Raw genomic sequence first — 19,265 nt, forward strand, 5'->3', positions numbered from 1 at the left:
AAGCAGTTCCTACCCAAGAGAATGGACTTACCTGCCAGGAGCAGTGGGCTATGACAGCATAGCACTGGCTTCAGAAGCAGGAAGTCTCTGAGTTATTTTCCACAGGCCGTTGCCTTTCCGTTGTCAGCTGCTGCAGCTTGCCTTTTCCTTTCCATCTCCAAGCTTCCATCCCCCCGTTCATCTTTCAAACGCTGTCTCAGTCCAGTTCCTGCCCATGTTTCTCCTGGACCTCTCCAGCCCCTTCCTCCTAGAGTCCCTGGCACCAGGCCTGCCAGCCATTGTCTTCCCCACTCAGCATCCTTCTCTGAGGAGCAGTTAGAGAAACTCCACCTCCTCACGCTTCACTCGGGCAATCCCATTTCCCCAGGTTATGGGTCAAGACTTTCTCCTTCTGTGGTGAGGCAGGCGCCTAGTGGCAATCAGAAATCAGGCCTCGAAATCGGGAGGCTGCTCATCCACTTCGGACTTGCCTGGATAAAACGCCTAACCTCGCCGAAACTCAGTGTCTTTATCTAAGATGGAAATGGTGCCTCTCTGCCTGAACCCACCGAGTCTTTTATAATTTTTAACCCATTGAGATAGTAAGTACTGAATCATCTCGGAAAGTCACAACTGCTATGAAGACCTAAGGGATCCCGATGACGATGCCAGGTCACTCCTGGTTCCACCATTCAATTCTGTGTCCCATTCAGCGCTTCTGCCACCTCCCCACCTTCTCACTCACACTGCTTCTCCTGTAAACATTTTCGCAGCGGTGGCAGAATGGTTTTTAAACCTCCTTTCCTTATTCTTTCTTAGTTAATAGGAGACTTAATCTGTAAATCATTGGCCATTCTTCCAGACTGCATTCCTTTCCCAGTGCAAATCTGCACTGGTTTTTCTAAGCCAGCCAAGGAATGTCCTCGTTGGCTGAGAGGATTCCAAAGAATGGTTGTAATTGTAGACTTTTATACTGATTGCGAAGCTGTGGTTCATGTTAGAAGAGCTGTGACCTCCTAGCCTGATGGGAACTCTCAGGGCTAGAAGGTTCTCACATACATTTCAAGATACCAGTCTTAGATACCGTGCCTCTGCCTTTTAGAAAGAAAGGAACTGGCTGCGTTTCAGATCACACCAACTCAAACTTATCCTTGCAACTGGCTATACAGTTCTCCACCAGGCCTTATCTAAATGTAAATGGAAGATGACAAGTGGGGAAAGTCCTCCACCACCACTCCTGCTACCACTGGGCTTTCCCCAGAGCTTCATTCACTAAATGTCCTTAAATGGTGTTCCTTGGTTTGAAGAAAACATATTGCCTCAAAATAACAAGGTTCCCTAGAACTTCTCAAATGCCTCTAGGAAGACTTCTCCATGAAGTGAAATGTCACTTAATCCAGGCTCTTGACATGAAGTTCCTGTATCCCCTTCCTGCTCACAGCAGCAGGAGGGAATAAAGAGAAGCTGGTCTCTGGTTAGAAGGCAGAGTTTTAGTCCTGATTCTGGCACCCACTCGCCCGGGAACTTTGGCCCAGACACGCTCTATGACTCTATTTATCATTCTGTGAACAGGGAATGCCCATATTCACGCACGTTACGAGCTTTTTCTAAGCTCATATATGGGAAACATTTCTTAGCTGTATAAGGCTAAGCAAATAGATATTACTATTATTTACTTGCAAAAAATGCAAATTACATGTAATTCATCTGTTAAATTATTTCACATTAATATATTTGTCCTTAATAATTTGTCCACATTTATGAAATACATGTTTCTAGAAATCTTGTCTATCCCATTCACCATTACAGACAAGAGACATGATGGTGCTGACAGACGTGTAAACTTCATCTTCACCTCTCTCTGACTCAGTTTTTCCAACTTTTAAAAAGAAGGCCATTCTTCCAAATGTGCTGGGAAGTGAACCTTTGGTTGACCTGATTGCAAGCGTAGGACTGGAGGCATTTCCCATTAAGGACGCACGGCAGCCAGAGCTGGCTTCTGAATTAGCTGCTGTGAGACAACTGTAGTGGCCAAACATGTTGCCTGATACCGTGTTGGGAGGATGAACATCCGTTGCTGCCGTGCCTGACTCTGCGTCTCCTCGCTCAAGGCAGTGAAGGTGGCTTTGCGGATATTAAGCACGCAAGCACTCTGCGTGCAGAGGCCTGGAGGAGATCTCTGGGGTTCATCTGGACACACATCTAAGACAGAGAGACAATAAAGCAGATGTGACTGAAACCTGTGAAACGGAGGCACTGGAAAATGAGGTCAGCCTCGGGGAAGAGCAGTTTCACTTACCCAGACTTGGTGTTTACAGAGGTGATGATAGACTGGAGAGGAAATGCAGCTTTTACAATGGAAACTGAGCAAAATTAGGGTGAAAAGGGTATGCTGCAAACCAAAGGGGCGTGAAGAACAGCAATGTCAATGCAAAAAAAAGGAAGTTGAACGTTGAATGCACCAGTCAAATTCTGTGGTGAAGGCTGAAAATAAGGCAGCAAACAGCTAAAAAGAAAAGCCAGGGGAAAAAAGATCAGTTAAGGTGAAATGCTCAAAGGTAATTTCTCCCAAGCGCACCAGCAGTGTACTAGTTAAAGACAAATGTGTGAAGAGCTCAAGAAAGTCAAACATGCAAAGTCTCCCCTCCGGGCCACAAGCCAAATGCAGAAGTTCAGGGTGAGCCAGTGCCATTCAAGCTGCTCCTGATGGGAGGCTGATAGTCCGGGCTGTGGGCCATGGGTAATGAGATCTCCCTTCCTGAACGGACTGGAGTTCACGGTCTGCAGTGTCTTCTCTGCGGTGAAAGGCTTGAGTTAAGATATAGAAACCTTGGGTGTGAGGCAGCATGACAGAGATGGCCCTTTGCATTCATGGTCAAAACTTTCCAAAATTGCTGTGGGCAAGATCAGATTAGACACCCAAATTCACTTACTAGCCTCTTAACACACACTGATGAGCAAGGCACGGCCTTTGTACAGTTCTTAGTAGAGGATTCCAAGGAGGCACAGTCCTTGCCTCAAGTGTTTTTCCTGGGCCAAGAGTACAGGCCATAGGGAGCATGCAATACAAGCAGTTTATATTTAGCTTTGGAAAGTCTACAACACAGCATTAGAAATCACAAAAGCATTTTCTTAGAAAAAGATTGTTACAGAAGGTGTTTAGGTCCCCAAGCCAACCCTCAAAATTTTGTTTGGCCAAAAATCTGTCTGGAATACAGTGGTAGTAGTACTAGCGAACCTAACTGCTATGTCCAGGAATATGAGTTCGGGAAAAATGCAGTCAAGGATCCAACTTAGACAGCAGGGGTCATTTTCCCTCTCTGTAGCCTGGACAGTTGGAGTGAAGGGCACATCCTCCTCTGCTTTCCCCTTGCAGCAAAGGAACTGACACTGCCTCTGCTTTGGTCTCTGATGGGACCTCGTGCAGGAACCAAGGGGATAATGAGAAGCAGGCAAGTGGGCCCGGGACTCCCAGAGTGCAGGGAGTGGGGAACAGGGCAGGGCCTGGCTAGTGCAGGGCCAGGCTAGCCAGCTCCTGACTGACCCCCTGCCTTCAATTCTGTTAGCATCAGGGATTGTTCTGCCATTTCACTACCTCCATTCTTTCATTCCTTCTTTCCTTCCTTCAAAGTTTGGGTGCCTGTTACCTGTCAGACACTGTGCTAGGCACTATGCAGGTCCTAAGACAAACAAAACACAGGCGTCACCCTCAGGAAAGGAACTTTCATTAAAATTTAAGCTCCAAATGAGAAAAACTCATTGCATCTCCAGGGCCTGGCATAGTGTCTGGCACATAGTAGCTACTCATTAAATATTTGTTGAATGAATGAAGGAGCTCAGAGTGACAGGTGTATGCACAGGGCAATATGAGATTGTGACTGTTCCTTCCTAGCATGGCCTGCAAGGCCCTCCCTCCTCTGACCTTGATCTTTACAGTCTAGTCATGCCAAACCCTGCCTTGGTTGTGCAGGCATTTCAGGGGATTTGCTGCCTCGGGACTTGGCTTATGGTGTTCTTTCTGCCCAGCATCCCTATCTTAGTCTTACCCTTTCCACCCTCTTCCCCACCCTTCATCTTTCCCTGACTAACTCCTATCTTAAAGTTATTAGTTTATTTTATAAATATTAGTTAAGCACCTACTACATGCAAGGAATTGTACTAGAAACTGGTGATGTGGTGACGAACAGAAAATCATGGCCTCAAATATGTCCTTGCCCTCATGGGGTGTTCTTTCTGTAGGAGAAGACAGATAATAAAAGTGACTCACTAATTGTCTGGTGATAACTTTGATTAATGCTATGAAGGAAAAGAACGGGTGCCATTAGCACATAAGGCAGAGGGAAACTTCCTAGTCCTGGAAGTCAAGCAATCCTTCTCTGGCGAAGAGGTGTTTTAAATGGAGGGAGGCGGAGGTAGAGGAGTGGGAGGGAAGAGCTTCTGAGGCAGGGAAATGCCCTGAGCAAGGGCCTTGTAGTGAAAGGGGCAGAGCGTGTTTGAGAACTGAAACAAGCCAAGATCTCGGTTGGGCTTCACCATCTCTGGGAAGCCTTCTTTTACGGTCCCCTGAGAATCTTTTAGGTGCTTCCTTGGAGTTGCCATGATTCTCTGTTCATAACTGCATCATCACCCTGCATTTCTCACATTGTAATATAATCTTATTGGACGAATCTGTTTGCCTGTCTAGACCATGAACTTTAAAAAGGCAATCATTTTAAAGTTCCAACACTCAGGGTAGTGCCTGGTATGTTGAAGGCGATTGGTAAATATTAGTCAAATGAAGCAATGAGTGAAAGAACTGAACCAAGCTTTTGATAACAGCAATGATCAAAACAGCAGTGAGCTCAAAATTAGACTCCCCAACAAGTACCTGAAGTAAAGTTAGTCCATTTATCCAGTTAAGCACAAAGTCACAACATTTGATAACCCACCAAACTGGTGAAGGACAGAGAACCTTTATGATATTGGAGGAACCTTCCTGCTCACTTGACAGAGTGGGTCCAGGGAGGGGTTCAGGGCCAAAGCAGGAGTTTCTTAAAACAACAGAAAAGCATTTCTGGTTGTTCCAACATATGGATGAATGTCCAGGCGGTATATTTTTAATTGCCAAGAGACCACTGGTTTCATAATCCAGTTATGTTCTCTAAAAGAAAATTTAAGGACCCGCCTAGGACTGCCAACTTTTTACTTGTGGAATAAGGTTGTTAAAAAAAATCAATCATGCTATTACCATGAATTCATTAAAAAAAAAAAACTCAAAAGGGAAGCCTTTGAATCAGCACATTTAGCTTTAGGAAAAATCCACTATATTGTCTTTATTTTTATCATTTTGCTGGGACCCAGTGAAATTTTGTTTGAGGAACTTGCAGTGACAGTTGGGAGTGCTTTTAACTACCTGTAAGAGTGGTTGTCTCCAAGGAGGACACCATCGCTGACCAGAGTGGTCTGGGGGAGAAGCCATCTGTAGGAATGTAGCCTGGATTTTGAGGGACCAGCAGATGGGTAATCTGGGCTAGCAAACTGCCACTTGAAACAATTTTCTCCAGCAAGATGTCCATAAGCAATTCAATGATATACGATATACCCATTCTTAATAGGTTGTTACTTAAACTAAGCACTGCATTTTTAATTTATAAATACAAGGTCGGCCTGTATTTGTTAGCTGCTTATATTGTGTACTCATTTGGAAATGATACCTTGCCATCCTGGATAGAAATTTTTTCTCTCCAAGGTGATCAACCCCCATTCTCAGAAGGACGGTTCAACTCTCAGTGGACAGAAGTGAGGCCAGAGTAGTGAATGAGGGAAGTTTTGCCCTGTAATTTAGCCATAGGAACCCAGGCTCAGTTTATAAGTCAGTGGATGGAAGCCGCCGACATGAACCTTGAAACTTTTGCTTCTTGGAGGAGAAAAACATAAATTTCTCTTAAAATAGTTTGGGCAAGAGGAAAGGACAATCCCATTCCCAACATTCTTCATCTCTCTGGGTCACTCTGGGCCTTGATTTGAATAGCAAATATCTAAGCGGGTGAAATCTGATCTTCTTTAATTAAATTAGGTTGACACAAATGAGCAGCTGAGAAGAATAGCCCAAATGAGGATTGTCGAATACGACTACAAGCCTGAATTCGCATCTGCGATGGGAATAAACACTGCCCATCAAACAGGTACACACACAACTCCCTTCTTAATTTTATATTGTCAACTTTTAAAGTTCTAATTCCCTCTTCATCTGGAGGCTGTATGCTATGGCACTTGACAACATCCTGTCGGTCTAACTTGTCCTCTGTGAAAGCCATAATCACCAGAACAGGAAAAGTTAAAGAAATTTCTGTCATCTTTCCTCAACACCCCCATCCCCACTCCTACCCCCTAAGGTACTGGTGGAGGATTTTGAATACATTGTCTCTTTTCACTGGCGTCCTCTTGCTCATGGGATGAGGGCCGAGGGGCGGATGGCAGCGCAAACTGTATGAGAGGCAGCACTGGGCAGCATCGGGATAGAGAGGGGAGGTGGCAGGACAGGCAGGTCCAGGTCAGGGAAGTGCAGAGTGATGTTCATACTCGTCCAGGAATTCTAAAGAAAAAAGGACCATTCAGAGGGCAGGGCCCTCCTGCAGAAAAAGAAAGAAAATCCATCCGATGCCCTAGCCTCATGTTTATGTACAGGGATCTGAAGGTACTTAACCCCTTCCAACATTCGGCTCAGAATCTCAAGAAAGATTGGAGAAAACAACACTCCCACTTTTAATTCTCTAGTGGTCCTTGGCTCCAAATTCCTCCTTTGCTTTAAATGCCTCGTAGATCAAAGCAAATGCTGAGGGGGGATAAGCATCTATTTGCAGAGATATCCTGTGTCATTGTCAGTGTTCCCATTCTGAGGTAGGCCTGGGAGGATTTTCTCCAGAAAGGTCTTTTCCTGATGAAACCTGTTGGAGTGTTTGTGTCTAGGGATGATTGCCCAGGAGGTGCAAGAGATCCTGCCCAGAGCCGTGAGGGAGGTTGGCCATGTCACTTGTGAAAATGGAGAGATGCTGGAGAACTTCCTCATGGTGGATAAGGTAACCCTGAACAGATACCTACCCTAGAGCTCTAACCCCACGGGCGAACCCCCTTCTGTGGTATCACAATGCACGGAACATCCAACCGGGAAACGGGACAGTAGAAATAAATTCTTCACTGAGTTGTGGAGTAGGTAGGTATCAGTTATCCCACACTGGTCATAGGTACCAAAAAGAAGTCTCATAAGGGAAAAGGAAAAAGGACTATGCAACAGTAAGCACTGGAGTCCAGTGAGTCTTGTTGGAGGAACACTGGCCCTGGGATAGTCCACTTAGCAGAAGTGCCCTTCAAACAAGGACCAAACATCAGGAGAAATAGTGACAGCAAGTTCTGATTAGACTTTGTCTTGAAAAATGGAACTAAAACTTACGAAAGTGTCATTTCTCTCACATAATATCATTTAAGTTATAATTAAAACAATGTGCTCCCCTTAGAATGATTGAAGACTGAGTGAAGTGTTGAATTTTTTTTTTTTGGAGCACAGTTTTTCAACAAAACTATATGTTTGACTTTCGCAGCACAATCATAAAGTGGGTCATTTTTACAAAGATATTCATGAGCCTCATCGTTTTTCCTCAGGGGCCTGTCAGAATTCTTTGATATTCAAATCATTCTCTTTTGAAGGAATGTCACCATCCTTGTAGATTATTTCCTCTTCGCTTGTTAAGGAGTCTAAGCCTGCCATTTCCTCGCTTGCCGATGCTTTGGTTGTGATTTGAGTGGTTCTCCAAGATCATGTCTATTAATTCTGTGAAACTCTGCATCTTTTGCGAGGTTTGCAAATTCACTCTGCGGCTGATTTGCTTTACATCACATTATTATATTTGATGATGGAGGGAAGGCTGATAGGCATGGGGTTTTCAGGGCAGTAGGTAGAGATGTTTGAGTGGAGACTGATTCGTAATTTGTCAGTTCCTCGGGGCAGTGCTTCCCAAACTTCAAAGTGTACACGAATCAGTAGGGGAGTTATTAAAATGCAGATTCTGGTTAAGCAAGAATGGAGTGAGACCTGAGATCCTGAATTTCTAACCAGTCTCCAGGTGAAGCCAATTCTGCCAGTCCTGCTGGTCAGCAAGGCACACTTGGAGTAGCAACGTAGAGGGTATGTCTTCATGTTGGGCCCTTCCACAGTCTTCTACCTACAAGCTCTTGGACAACAAATACTTTGATAACAGCACTGGATGGCCTGCTCACTGGGCCGCAAGGGCCGAGTGGCGGAAGTCGAGTTACTTCCTCCTGTCTCCCAGGACCACGTCCTCCACAGAAGAAATTCTTTGGTCTCTCACACCGAGGCTATCACTTCACTTGAGAGGTGTTACCATCAGAAATTTATCTTTTTTTAACTAAAAAAATTGTTTTGGCCATGCCATGCAGCGGGTGGGATCTTAGTTCCCGGACCAGGGATCGAACCTGGGGCCCCGGCAGTGAGCACGCTGAGTCCTAACCACTGGACCATCAGGGAATTCCCCAGAAATTTATTTTTAAGAATAAAACACTAAAGTTTTTTTTGTAATTTGCTTAAAATATAAACTATTTTATATATACTAAAATATAAAATATATTCAGAGGTATTTGTAAAATAAAGTCACCCTCACTCTCTTGCATTTTCATAAGCTTCCTAGGTTGAGAGAAAAGAGCAGAGGCACAGCTGTCAGCCTCAGGGTACGGCCTTGGGAGTGTGTCACCAGGCTGCCAAGGTGGGGCTCTTGGCGTTTCATCTGGTAGCAGCTGTATCACTTCTGGGTGTGGCCCTTCCCTAGAACACTCAGGAAGGAGATTTCTATGTTTCCTGTGTAGGTAACGCCTGCCCGGGCCCTTAGGACTGTCACTGTTCAGCAAAATAATTAGTTCTCCCCTGGCCCAGTGTCTTCCTGTTCCCAGGTGAGTTGAAGGGAGACAGTCAAGATGATTAGCAACAGGAGTTCCGAGGGCCAACCCCTCACTTTCCCAGGGGAGGTTACACCCCAAGTTCATTCCTAGGGAGCCAAGTGCAGAGACCTGGGAAAGCGGGGGGTGGCATTCCCGTTCCAGGCAGCCAGGTTCATTCATCACCTGAGGAGCAGTCCATGCCAAGGGGGCACTGAGTTTATAAATAAGTAAAACTGACAGGAGTCCAGAATGGAAAAGGGGCGATTCTCTTAGTAACAGGATCTTGTAGTGATACAATCTATGGTGACGTCACTAAGGCCACACCTCCATACTCCGAAGGCCGGCTTTCTTCTTTGGCTCACTTCTGTGGATAGACTTCAATTGCTGGTTTAATCCTCAACACTGTGGAATATCCCTCTTCTACGTTATAAGTACTTCCCAGAATACCCTTTATTCTCTCATTAAGAACGCAGGGTATGTGGCTCCTGTTGTCCCATGCTCTTTGTTCACTGATAAGAAGGATGTACAGATAACCTCTTGCTTTCCTGGACTCTTCCTTATTCATGTGGGCACCCTGGCAACCTTGATTGCCGCGCCCAGGGCTGTTGGTTTTCAAGACCTTCGCTAGGATTTCCCGGGCTTTGTGTGCTATAGTAACAGGTGGAGATCCAATTAAGATACAGTCTCTCCCTCTGCACTCCAGTTCTCTTCCCCCAGATGTCTCTTTTTTATAAGGAAATTCTCATTGAAGCTAAAATGCAAACTAGAACGTGGAAATGTTAAAATGTTGTGCTCCGTGACTGCTGTATCATTCCCACATGTACTTTGCAACGTGGTACCGAAATAGGAAAGAGAATGGCTGGATCTTTACAGACTGTCCATACAACCAGTGAACGCTGGAGATCAGCGATGTCAGCCAAAGTTGGTACAAGCCACTTTTCTTTCTCTTCTTAACAGGAGAGATGACCTTGCAAGATAAACTTCTCTTATACGGGGTGATTTACTGCTTCTCATAAATTTCTCATGGTTCGCGTGGCCCAGTGAAAGCTCAGCCATGGGAGGCAGAGTGAAAGGACTCGGGGCTGATACTGAGAGCAAGGGGGCCTTAGAGTGGACACCCTCGTCTCCTCCTGCATTCGACCACTGGGGCTCTGCTTTTTGGCGTGTTCATCTATCTCTTTACTTGGCAACTTTTAAAATTTGTTTCTGTGATTATTTGGGAACAGGTAATTACATTTCCTGAGCATTATTATTAGGTGTACTTGGTGTAAGAAAAATGCACACAATAAATGTAAGAACTGCCTTAAACAAATTCACAACCGAGTCTATGTAAAGATGAGGTTCATCTTATGGTTCACTAGCCTTGAATAATCCGTATGTGCGTGTTTTTAAGACTGCATGTCACAAGCCACTCTGCCATAACCTAGTATGTGGCTACTTTTTACTCATTGATTCTATTTTTCCTGCAATCATAATGTGGCAGGAATTGTCTATTTGAGTCATGAAAGGGTAAATAACACTTGGTTCCTGTCTTCAAGTAGCTGACAGTCTAAGCAGGATGATGTGACAGGTACACAAGAAATAATGCTCTAAGTTACAACGTGAGATGTAATAAATCTGTGGGATGCATAAAGTGCCACATCAGTTCAGAGGAAGGAGAGAGGCTATCTGGAGACTAGGCAAGTGTTCTCAGATGGAAAGGAAGGGGGGAGATTGAGAGACAAGGGAAGGAAGACATTGGTGGACCGTGGGGACTGAGGGTGTGGCTGGCGGCAGTGGGGAGAGCATCACAAGAGGCCTCCCAAGCCTTCCTTTTTCTCATCCACGGGGTCCAGTTAGACAGCAAGTCCTGCTGTTCTTACTTAGGTACTATCTCTTGTATATCATATTCCTTCTTTATTCTCTTTATTTTCTCCATTTTTATCCCTAGCTATTATAACAACCTCCTAACTGACCTGCTAGCTGCCAGTAGAATCATTTTCCTTAAAAACAAAACAAAACGGATCTCTGACCCTATAATCTCCCTTTCCCAGTTTTGGCTCTTCATTGGCTTATTATTATAACCCTCCACAATCTGGATGGAATCTTCTCTTTCTGACTCATTTCCTAACACTCATACCCCCCAACCCCCAAACACCTTCAGAATATGATGTATCTGCACACACAGGCACAGTCTTGTTCCTAGCTCCTCCCCCGCCAGCCTTTTTTCTGTTCCTCACACTCCAAGTTTGTTTCTGCCTCGAGCTGTTCTGTTGATTGTTCTCTGCCATGAAGACTCTCCCTTCAGATGATCTCATCATTTGGATTGCAAAGCAAGACCTTCCCTGACCACCTTGTCTAAAAGAGTCTCCATGGCACTCGATTTCACTCTGTAAGATCCAGGGCCACTGCGAGGGTGTAGAGTGCCTTTGCAGTAATGAGAAAAAGGAGCTCCCTCTGGCTGGTGCAGACCTCATCCTCCCCCTCAGCTGGGTCTCTGTGCAGGGGGATACACTGCAAACTTGCTCACAGCAGCCTGGAGACTTCTGTCCCTAACTGAAATGATCTTGTTTATTTGCCTACTTGTTTTTTGCCAGTCTCCCCGGGTAGTTGTATGAGAACAAAAAAATCTTCTATATTTTTCAAAACTGTACCTCCAATACTTTATATGAGGTGTTAACCCCAGGGCTTAGAGTACTGGAGGAATTCAACATATCTTGGTTGATTGAGTTAATGAATTCCGTGATGGCTGGATTGCTCCTGTCCTCACACTGCCTTAGGCCTCTGGATAGACAGCTTCTAGAGTATCCATCACATTGTGTTGTCATTCTCTGTTTGGTGTCTCCTCCACTGCACTGTGAGCTTCTTGAGGTCAGAGAATGTGCCTCGTCAACCCTGTGTTGTTTAGAACAGTATCTGATACCTCGTGGGTTCTCAATAAGACTTTATGTTAATGCATGAGTTTTTGAATCTCAGTGAAAGGAAGAGACGTGGTTCTATCAACATAAGGCAGTTTGAAGGAGAAGTGGTTTTCTAGGGGAAAAGATGGGTTCAGTTTCGAGTTTGAGATGTCAGCTTGAACATTCAGATGAAAACATCCAGAGGTGACTGGGAGTGTGGAACATGAGAGAGAAGTTGGGGGTCAAGGGGGAGCTACAGGCAGGGGTGAAGATATTAATTCATAAGGAAAAGGTCATGGACGCAGGTCACAGATGGGAAGCCTGTGGCCCAGTCTGGCCTGCAGACATCTTTCCCTCACGGTGTTTTAAAATTTTTCAAATGTGTTGCTTACCTTTAAAAATTAGGAGATCTTCACACAAATTTTGGATTTCCCGTTCCCTTGAAATATCAGATCTGGTGACATGGTGCTGAGGAGCGACTCCCCCAGAGGGGCTTGGGCAGCCTCACATCTCTGCTTCCTGTTACCTGCCTGGCCCTGCAGGCGCTCAAGTTCATATAGGATGAGAAACAAAGAGGGCTAAAGACAGCAGAACACTTCCAGGAGGGTCTATAGGAGAAGGAGAGGCCCTGGGAAGGCTGAAGGATTGGGTGAAGGTAGGAGGAGAACATGGGGCAAACACAGTGTCAAAAAGCCAAGTGGGCAGAGAGGATCAATAAGGAAATGGGGAGGAGATGGAGGAGATGGGAGGAAAATGAACCTTACCAAGATCTCTTTGATTTTGATGATTAAAAATTCCCTAATAGTATATGGCACACCAGTTTAAGAGCATGCATTTCAGCATCAGATAAAAGTTTGTCCAGAACTTGGCTCAGCCAGTTTGGGGGATTATAAGGTCATCTTTAAAGCTATTCAAAACAAATTATTTTATTCTTTACAGTTCTGCAGTAAACTAACTTTAGTATGGTGAGTTGAAATTCTACCTTAATCACTTTTTCCCCCAATGAAACAGTTGCTTTCATAAATGAATTTTTTTAATGCAAATCTTCTTAGGACCACAACTTTTAGGTCCACAACATAGTATAACTGATAAATGGTTAATCATTAATAAATTTTTTTCAGGTGCCGCTCAAAGATACCACCACTTTGGGTGTCTCTGAAATGACTTATTTTTTTTTATAGAGTGACAAATACTATTTTTCATTTTTAAATATAGAAAAACTGAGTTATAAAAAATTATATTCATTTAAGTTCATATAGCCAGCCCAGAATCTAAATGGGTTTTTTTTAAAGGTCCTACTCAGCAGTTAGTTTAAAAGTCCCTTCTTTTCTCATCAAGAGAGGAAATAAAATTCATTCATTAGTTGCAGTGATGTTCCCCACAGGAGGTTAGTATTCCCCGTTGCACTCACTGATTGATTTGACTCCAAGCCGAAGGATTAGAGTTAATATGCTATTAAAACCAACCCTGGATATTTTAACAACTGATCACCTGTTTGTAGATCATCTTCTTTCCCAGGAACTTCTTACACTGGCAGCAGGGAGAAAATTCTCTTGTTTCTAAATTTTAGAGAGAAATATGCCACTTATTGTTTTCTTGGGAAATTTCTTTTTGTAGTTATGTCTTCTTAAAAAGTAATTGCTATTTATTTTTTTCCATGCATTTAAACAAGGTGGGTTGATGGATGGACAGATGGAGAGACGTGTGATAAAGGAAATAGAACACTATGCTAATTGTGGAATTTACGTCTGGGGGTATATGGGCATTTACTCTACAATTTTTTAAAAACTTTTCTGTATGCTTGGAAATTTTAGTAATAAAATGTTGGGAAAAGAATCATTGTTCCAGACATCTAAAACTGCAATTTAAATATTGTGTCAGAAGGTGGTGGCAATGCTTTGGAAATCAGATAGCCCCGTTTATTCAGGCCTTCACTGATTTAGTACCTGGAATTTCACATTTTATTTACCAAAGTGGAATTTACTTCTGGGGGTATATGGGCATTTACTCTACAATTTTTTAAAAACTTTTCTGTATGCTTGGAAATTTTAGTAATAAAATGTTGGGAAAAGAATCATTGTTCCAGACATCTAAAACTGCAATTTAAATATTGTGTCAGAAGGTGGTGGCAATGCTTTGGAAATCAGATAGCCCCGTTTATTCAGGCCTTCACTGATTTAGTACCTGGAATTTCACATTTTATTTACCAAAGTGGAATTTAGTTAAAATGGCTGAACTTATGCCGAAGTCTTCAAAGAGACTATTTTTTTAGTAATTTCTTATAAAGTCTTTAAGGATACTTCAGTCCCTTTCTGATGATGCTGACTTTTCTTCATCTGTGAAATGTGGCCACTAGGTCAGAACTGCTTCCTCCCTGTAGGTATAGTTTAGTTCCCTCGGGCTTCATCCATTAAGTTCCCAGTCTACTGAGCTCCGTCTCAGATATTCAGAGTCCGTCACTGCCTTCAAGCTACTCAAACTGAGTAAGAGCACTGAGAGTAAGTAAAGAAACTTTGAACTAGAGTGGTAGCTCTCAAGATGTGAAATCCCTTTCATTTTTTTTTTTTCTCCAGTAGATTTTCCTCTTTCATCTTTATTATTGGAACTTTAGAGTGGAGGTACTACCCTCTTCTTTGTACTGCTCTTTTTCTTTATTACATTTTTTCTTCTCTGCATTCCCATTTCCTCTTCCATCCAGCTCCCCACAACAATGGCAGCCACGCTAATGTGTTTCATATATATCCTTGGATAGTCAGGCTTTCTGGAACATTATTAGTGTTGTTTTTGAATCTGTTTTAAATTTCTTTGAATTATATACATCTGCTCAGAGTCTGATACGTGGAATTCCTTGGCATATGTCCTTACATTCTCCTCCTCGAGTGATGGCCTCTTCCAGCTCTGCTGACTACAACTTTGCAGTGATGAACGTTCTCACACAGGCCTCCTTGTGAATCTGTGGGAGGTTTTCTCTGGCACGCATACTGGAGGTGGGGTATAGGATACACACAGCCTTAATTCTATGAAATGCTGTCAGATTGTTGGTCAGCTCCAGCTCACAGCAGCACATGAGGCTGACTGCTTCTCTGTATCCTCATCAACATCTGACATTATCAGACTTTCTAAATTTTTCAATTCTAATTGGGGTAAAGTGGTATCTTACTGTTTTAATTTGTCTTTCTCTGATGAGTAACAAAGTTGTGCATCTCTTTCTTATGTTAGCTATTTAGATTTCTCCTTATATGAATTGTTTGGCCCAGTTTTCCATTGGGTTACCTGTCTTTTTCAGGATGAGAATATACTTTTCCACTTGATGCTGTTATTTTATTTTTTCCCAGTGCTCTCAAAGATAAAATAGACCAAATCTATACCAATGGCTTAAGATAGTAACAATTATTTTCTATTTCAATGGTTTCCTTCCTGGTGCTAATTACAACTTAAAACTATATCATATACTTCTGGTTTACTTGCTCTTGGCCAATCTCCCCACTAGGAAACATGCTCTATGAGGGCAGAGATCCTGTCTACCTTATCTAATTGTTTTCTCCCTGTACTTAAGACAGTGGTTAGCACATCATAGGTGCTTGATAAAGAACTATTGATTCTGTTCATTAACTGAATATTGAGCTACATGTGCCAGGTACTGAGTTGGCCCTGAGGAGTCATAAGACACTGCCCTCAAAAGGAGCTCACTGGTCACCCAGAAAGAGAAGAAATCAAAGAATTACAATAAACGGTGCCATGTGTTAGTTCAACTGGAAACTTGCCTCAAAGGACTCAAGCCCTTCCACAGAAAATTACATTTAAACTGAGATAACAAAAATTAAGCAAGAATTCTAAAGCAAACAAAGGGCAACAATTAAAACACATAATTTGAAAGAGTTTTATGAACTTGTACTCTCCCCATTTAAGACAGAGGTCAAAATACAACATCCAGGGAAATGAGCCCAGGAGTTGTCGTCTTTGCAAGAGAACTCTGCATGGGAGGGAAAGCTCACCTCCAGGGATCTGTGGGAAGTTCAGCTGAAGTCTGAGCTCCTACACCATCTCAGCAGCCTGCTTTTCTGGTTTGAGGATTCTAGTTTTTTTTAAATCCATGTCAAGGCCTGGTGAGCTGTCCACAAATAAACTCTTGGACAAAGATCTAAAGCTGAGTTTATCCAAAGCCTAAACAATTGCCAGGCACACCCATTGGCTAAAAGACAGATTTTCTCCCTTTGACAATCACTTTCATAATACTCAATTACAGGCTGTTTTAGTCCCATGATTTTATCATAAAAACATCAGTCCATGCAACATCAGATGCCACAAGGAGAGATTTTCAAGTTTGTGACTCTCACTGGAAAAGAAAGAAGAGCCTATTTCAACTTCTCAAAGCATTCTTTGCTCTCAGGCTTTGTTACCCTTACTCAGTGTTTTTGGACAGAGGACAAGCTGTAGTTCCCAAAGAGAGGAGAAATCAAGTCCCCTGCCTGGCCGCCCCCCAGCGTTGGGGCTCATTTATCGTCAGTCCTGCAAGGGACCCAGGAGCTTGCAAACTGCCTTCTACAGAGTCTAAGTGTTTCCTAGGGGTGAAAGGGAACTGAAGGGACGGTCATCTGTTTCCATCAGTGGAGGCCATGTGGCAGGTTACATGAGAGTCACTAGCCCATCGCACTGAGGATGCTGAGCACTAGTGTTTCTTTCCTTAATTCACCTGAATTTCCTAACGTGGAAAGGGAATTTGGAATACAGATTTTGCTTTTCTGAGGAAAACCTCAGGTAAAAAAATAAACTGGACATTTGGCCAGTCTGTTCAATTTCACCAGAGAGCAAGGTTATGAGTGCCTCAGGGCATGCATCACCCCTGTGAGAATATTCACTCATTTAATCTTCAAGTCTGTCCTGTGTTACTGCCCTGTGCCGGAGAATCCGCTGTGGACGAGAGGCAGGCCGTGTCTCCAGGGGTTTATAACACTGGTAAACATGACACCAAGTGAAAGGGAGGTGGGCGGAGAGGGAGGACAGCTGGTTTAGGCAGAGGGAGCGGCCAGAGACGAGGGGATACATGATCCATGTTCTGTGACCGGCAGAAGGTTCAATATGATTAGAGCACAGCGTGTGAAGGGGGCTATGTGAAAGGAGAGGCTTCAACAGAGACACACTCTAAGCTAAATAATGTCTCTGATTTCACAAACACCTCCCTGTTGTCTTCCTGTGCGCTTATACTTGCCAAACTGCCCTACGTGTCCTTTCAAAAAACATGCTCACGCTGTCCATAGGTCCCCTCACCCCAAAGCAAGTCTTTTAAACAGTGGGTGAAAATTCTCATGTGATTTGGAGCAGTTGCCACTGCCCCCAAACCCAATCTCATGAGCAATTTTTGGTGGCAAGCTGGTTTAATCATTTTTACATCACAATTATAAAGCTACATTTTAGTTGAGGTAGTGGATCCCATTTGAAGTGGTTAATAATAACTGGATGAGTTGATTAATTAAATTAGATTCAATTATAAAATAGTTCTTAACCAACAGTGGGTGTCAGATGCGGAAGCTTTTCAAAATGCCCCAGCCTTATGCCCTTCTCTGTCCTAACGAATACGAACCTCTATCTGCGAGTTGGACACTTAGAAAAAGTTCCTCAGACATCTAGGTGCACATTCGTGGTTAAAAGAACCCATGGAGACCTTACCACTTGCACTGAAAAGGTTATTTTCAGAAAACTCTAGATTATGTTTTTGAACGTATTTGTACTGACTTTACTGTGATGATAGAGGACAAGAAATCAGAAGTCTTTTAATAAGAAGCAATCCCAATTACATGTCCTAGAAATTAATTTTTTTGGTAACCTCCGATTGGATCCATAAAGTCAGGGCCATCATTACTATCAGGAAGGTAGTAGTAAATTCCCTCTCCACCTCTATTTCCTCTTAGATAGGAAAACACATGAATTATCTTCTTGCCCGTTGAATCTACCTGGAAGATGTATGGTGTTGGCATATTTGAGTTGCAGAAATCAGAGCTGGCTTTTCATCATTATTGACACATAACTGGACAATTGCAGCCATCGCTTATATGCCATTAGCAGCATTAAAAGTCCTGTGGGGAGACATGGCAGAAAGAACTGACTGTGGTTTAGAGGGGACATTAATATCATTCTCCACTGTCTGCTTTGGTTTGAGCTAAATCACAAATTACTGTATCAAGCAAACATTTTTTAAAAAGAAGGAGGAAAAAAGGAAGCCAGTTGCCAAGAAAAATTAAAAATATTATTAGGTATGGTAGTGCCAGTGAGGATGGAGAGAAGTAGGTAGATTCAGGAAATTTAGGATGTTGAACTGACAGCACTGTGTGATGGATTTCCTGTGGGGAAGGAGTCAGAGATGATGGCTGGGAACTTGTGCTGGACTGCTGGGTGGACATCGACCAACCATGTGACCGACTCTAAATATTACAGTTATAATTCTACTATAAGGCTTTCTACTAAACACAGTAAATAGTCATGTGACATTTACTATGGTTTAGAACCATAGAAAGTCATTCTTATCTTCACGATTTCTGCCTTATTTTTATAAAACAAATTTAGAAGTAAAGGAAAATCTATACCAGAATTAGAAAATTTAGAACAGCTTTTGTCAAGAGATTTTTTTTCGCTTTGTTTTTGTTTTGTGATTTATTTATTTTTTAACATTTTTTTAAAAAAATTTATTTATTTATTCATTTATTTAATTTTTGGTTGCACTGGGTCTTTGCTGCTGCACGCGGGCTTCCCCCAGCTGCAGTGAGCGGGGGCCACTCCCCGCCGCGGGGCGCAGGCCTCTCATTGCGGCGGCCTCTCCCGTTGCGGAGCACGGGCTCTAGGCGCGCAGGCTTCAGTAGTTGCGGCACACAGGCTTCAGCAGTTGTGGCTCACGGGCTCCAGAGCGCAGGCTCAGCAGTTGTGGCGCACGGGCCCAGCCGCTCCGCGGCATGTGGGATCTTCCCGGACCAGGGCTCGAACCCGTGTCCCCTGCATTGGCAGGCGGACTCCCAACCACTGCGCCACCAGGGAAGCCCCTATTTTTTAACATTTTTAATGAAAAATTTCAAACATATACAAAATGAGAGAGAATAGTAATGAAACATTTATACATTTCACTCAGATTCCACAGTTATCAATTCACGTCCAATCTTGTTTTATTTAAATAAACTATCCTCCCATACAGCTGAATTTTTCTAGCTTTGTTGAGATAAAATTGACATACAGCACAGGGTAAGTTTAAGGTGTACAACATGATGATTTGATAAACTTACATATTGCAAAATGAGTACCACAATAAGGTTAGCTGACATACACATCACCTCATATAATTACATTTTGTGTGTGTGTGGTGAGAACATTTAAGATTTACTTTCTTACCAACTTTCAAGTATATAATATAGTATTGTTAATTATAGTCAAAATGCTGCACTTTAGATCCCCAGAATTTATTCATCCTAAACCGAGTTTGTACATTTTGACCAA

At 43.1% G+C, this 19,265-nt stretch overlaps 2 protein-coding genes across 6 annotated transcripts in view; one reads left to right on the plus strand and one right to left on the minus strand.

The window, feature by feature from the left end:
- Positions 1-19,265, plus strand: part of MYRFL (myelin regulatory factor like) — a gene marked incomplete at its 3' end in the record, with an annotated part of 118,681 nt that overhangs the window by 71,065 nt on the left and 28,351 nt on the right. For all 3 annotated transcript variants that reach the window (XR_014233561.1, XM_082351570.1, XM_082351571.1), the window contains exons 12-13: positions 6,035-6,143; positions 6,928-7,037. Coding sequence is in view for 2 of the 3 variants with exons in the window: in XM_082351570.1 (XP_082207696.1) it covers positions 6,035-6,143; positions 6,928-7,037 (219 nt within the window). The remainder of the gene's footprint in view (positions 1-6,034; positions 6,144-6,927; positions 7,038-19,265) is intronic.
- LOC309609790 (uncharacterized protein) overlaps positions 1-19,265 on the minus strand; it is a 301,740-nt gene that overhangs the window by 15,231 nt on the left and 267,244 nt on the right. For 2 of the 3 annotated variants that reach the window (XR_014233575.1, XM_082351765.1), the window contains 2 exons: positions 2,279-2,485; positions 32-2,181 (listed from right to left, as the gene is read on the minus strand). The gene's annotated coding sequence lies outside the window, so the exon portion shown is untranslated. Of the gene's footprint in view, positions 1-31; positions 2,182-2,278; positions 2,486-7,043; positions 13,346-19,265 lie in introns of those variants that run through there. The other variant, XR_014233576.1, reaches the window with a different exon arrangement.

Source organism: Balaenoptera borealis, assembly GCF_965194805.1.
Source record: "Balaenoptera borealis genome assembly, chromosome: 13".
Lineage (NCBI taxonomy): Eukaryota > Metazoa > Chordata > Mammalia > Artiodactyla > Balaenopteridae > Balaenoptera > Balaenoptera borealis.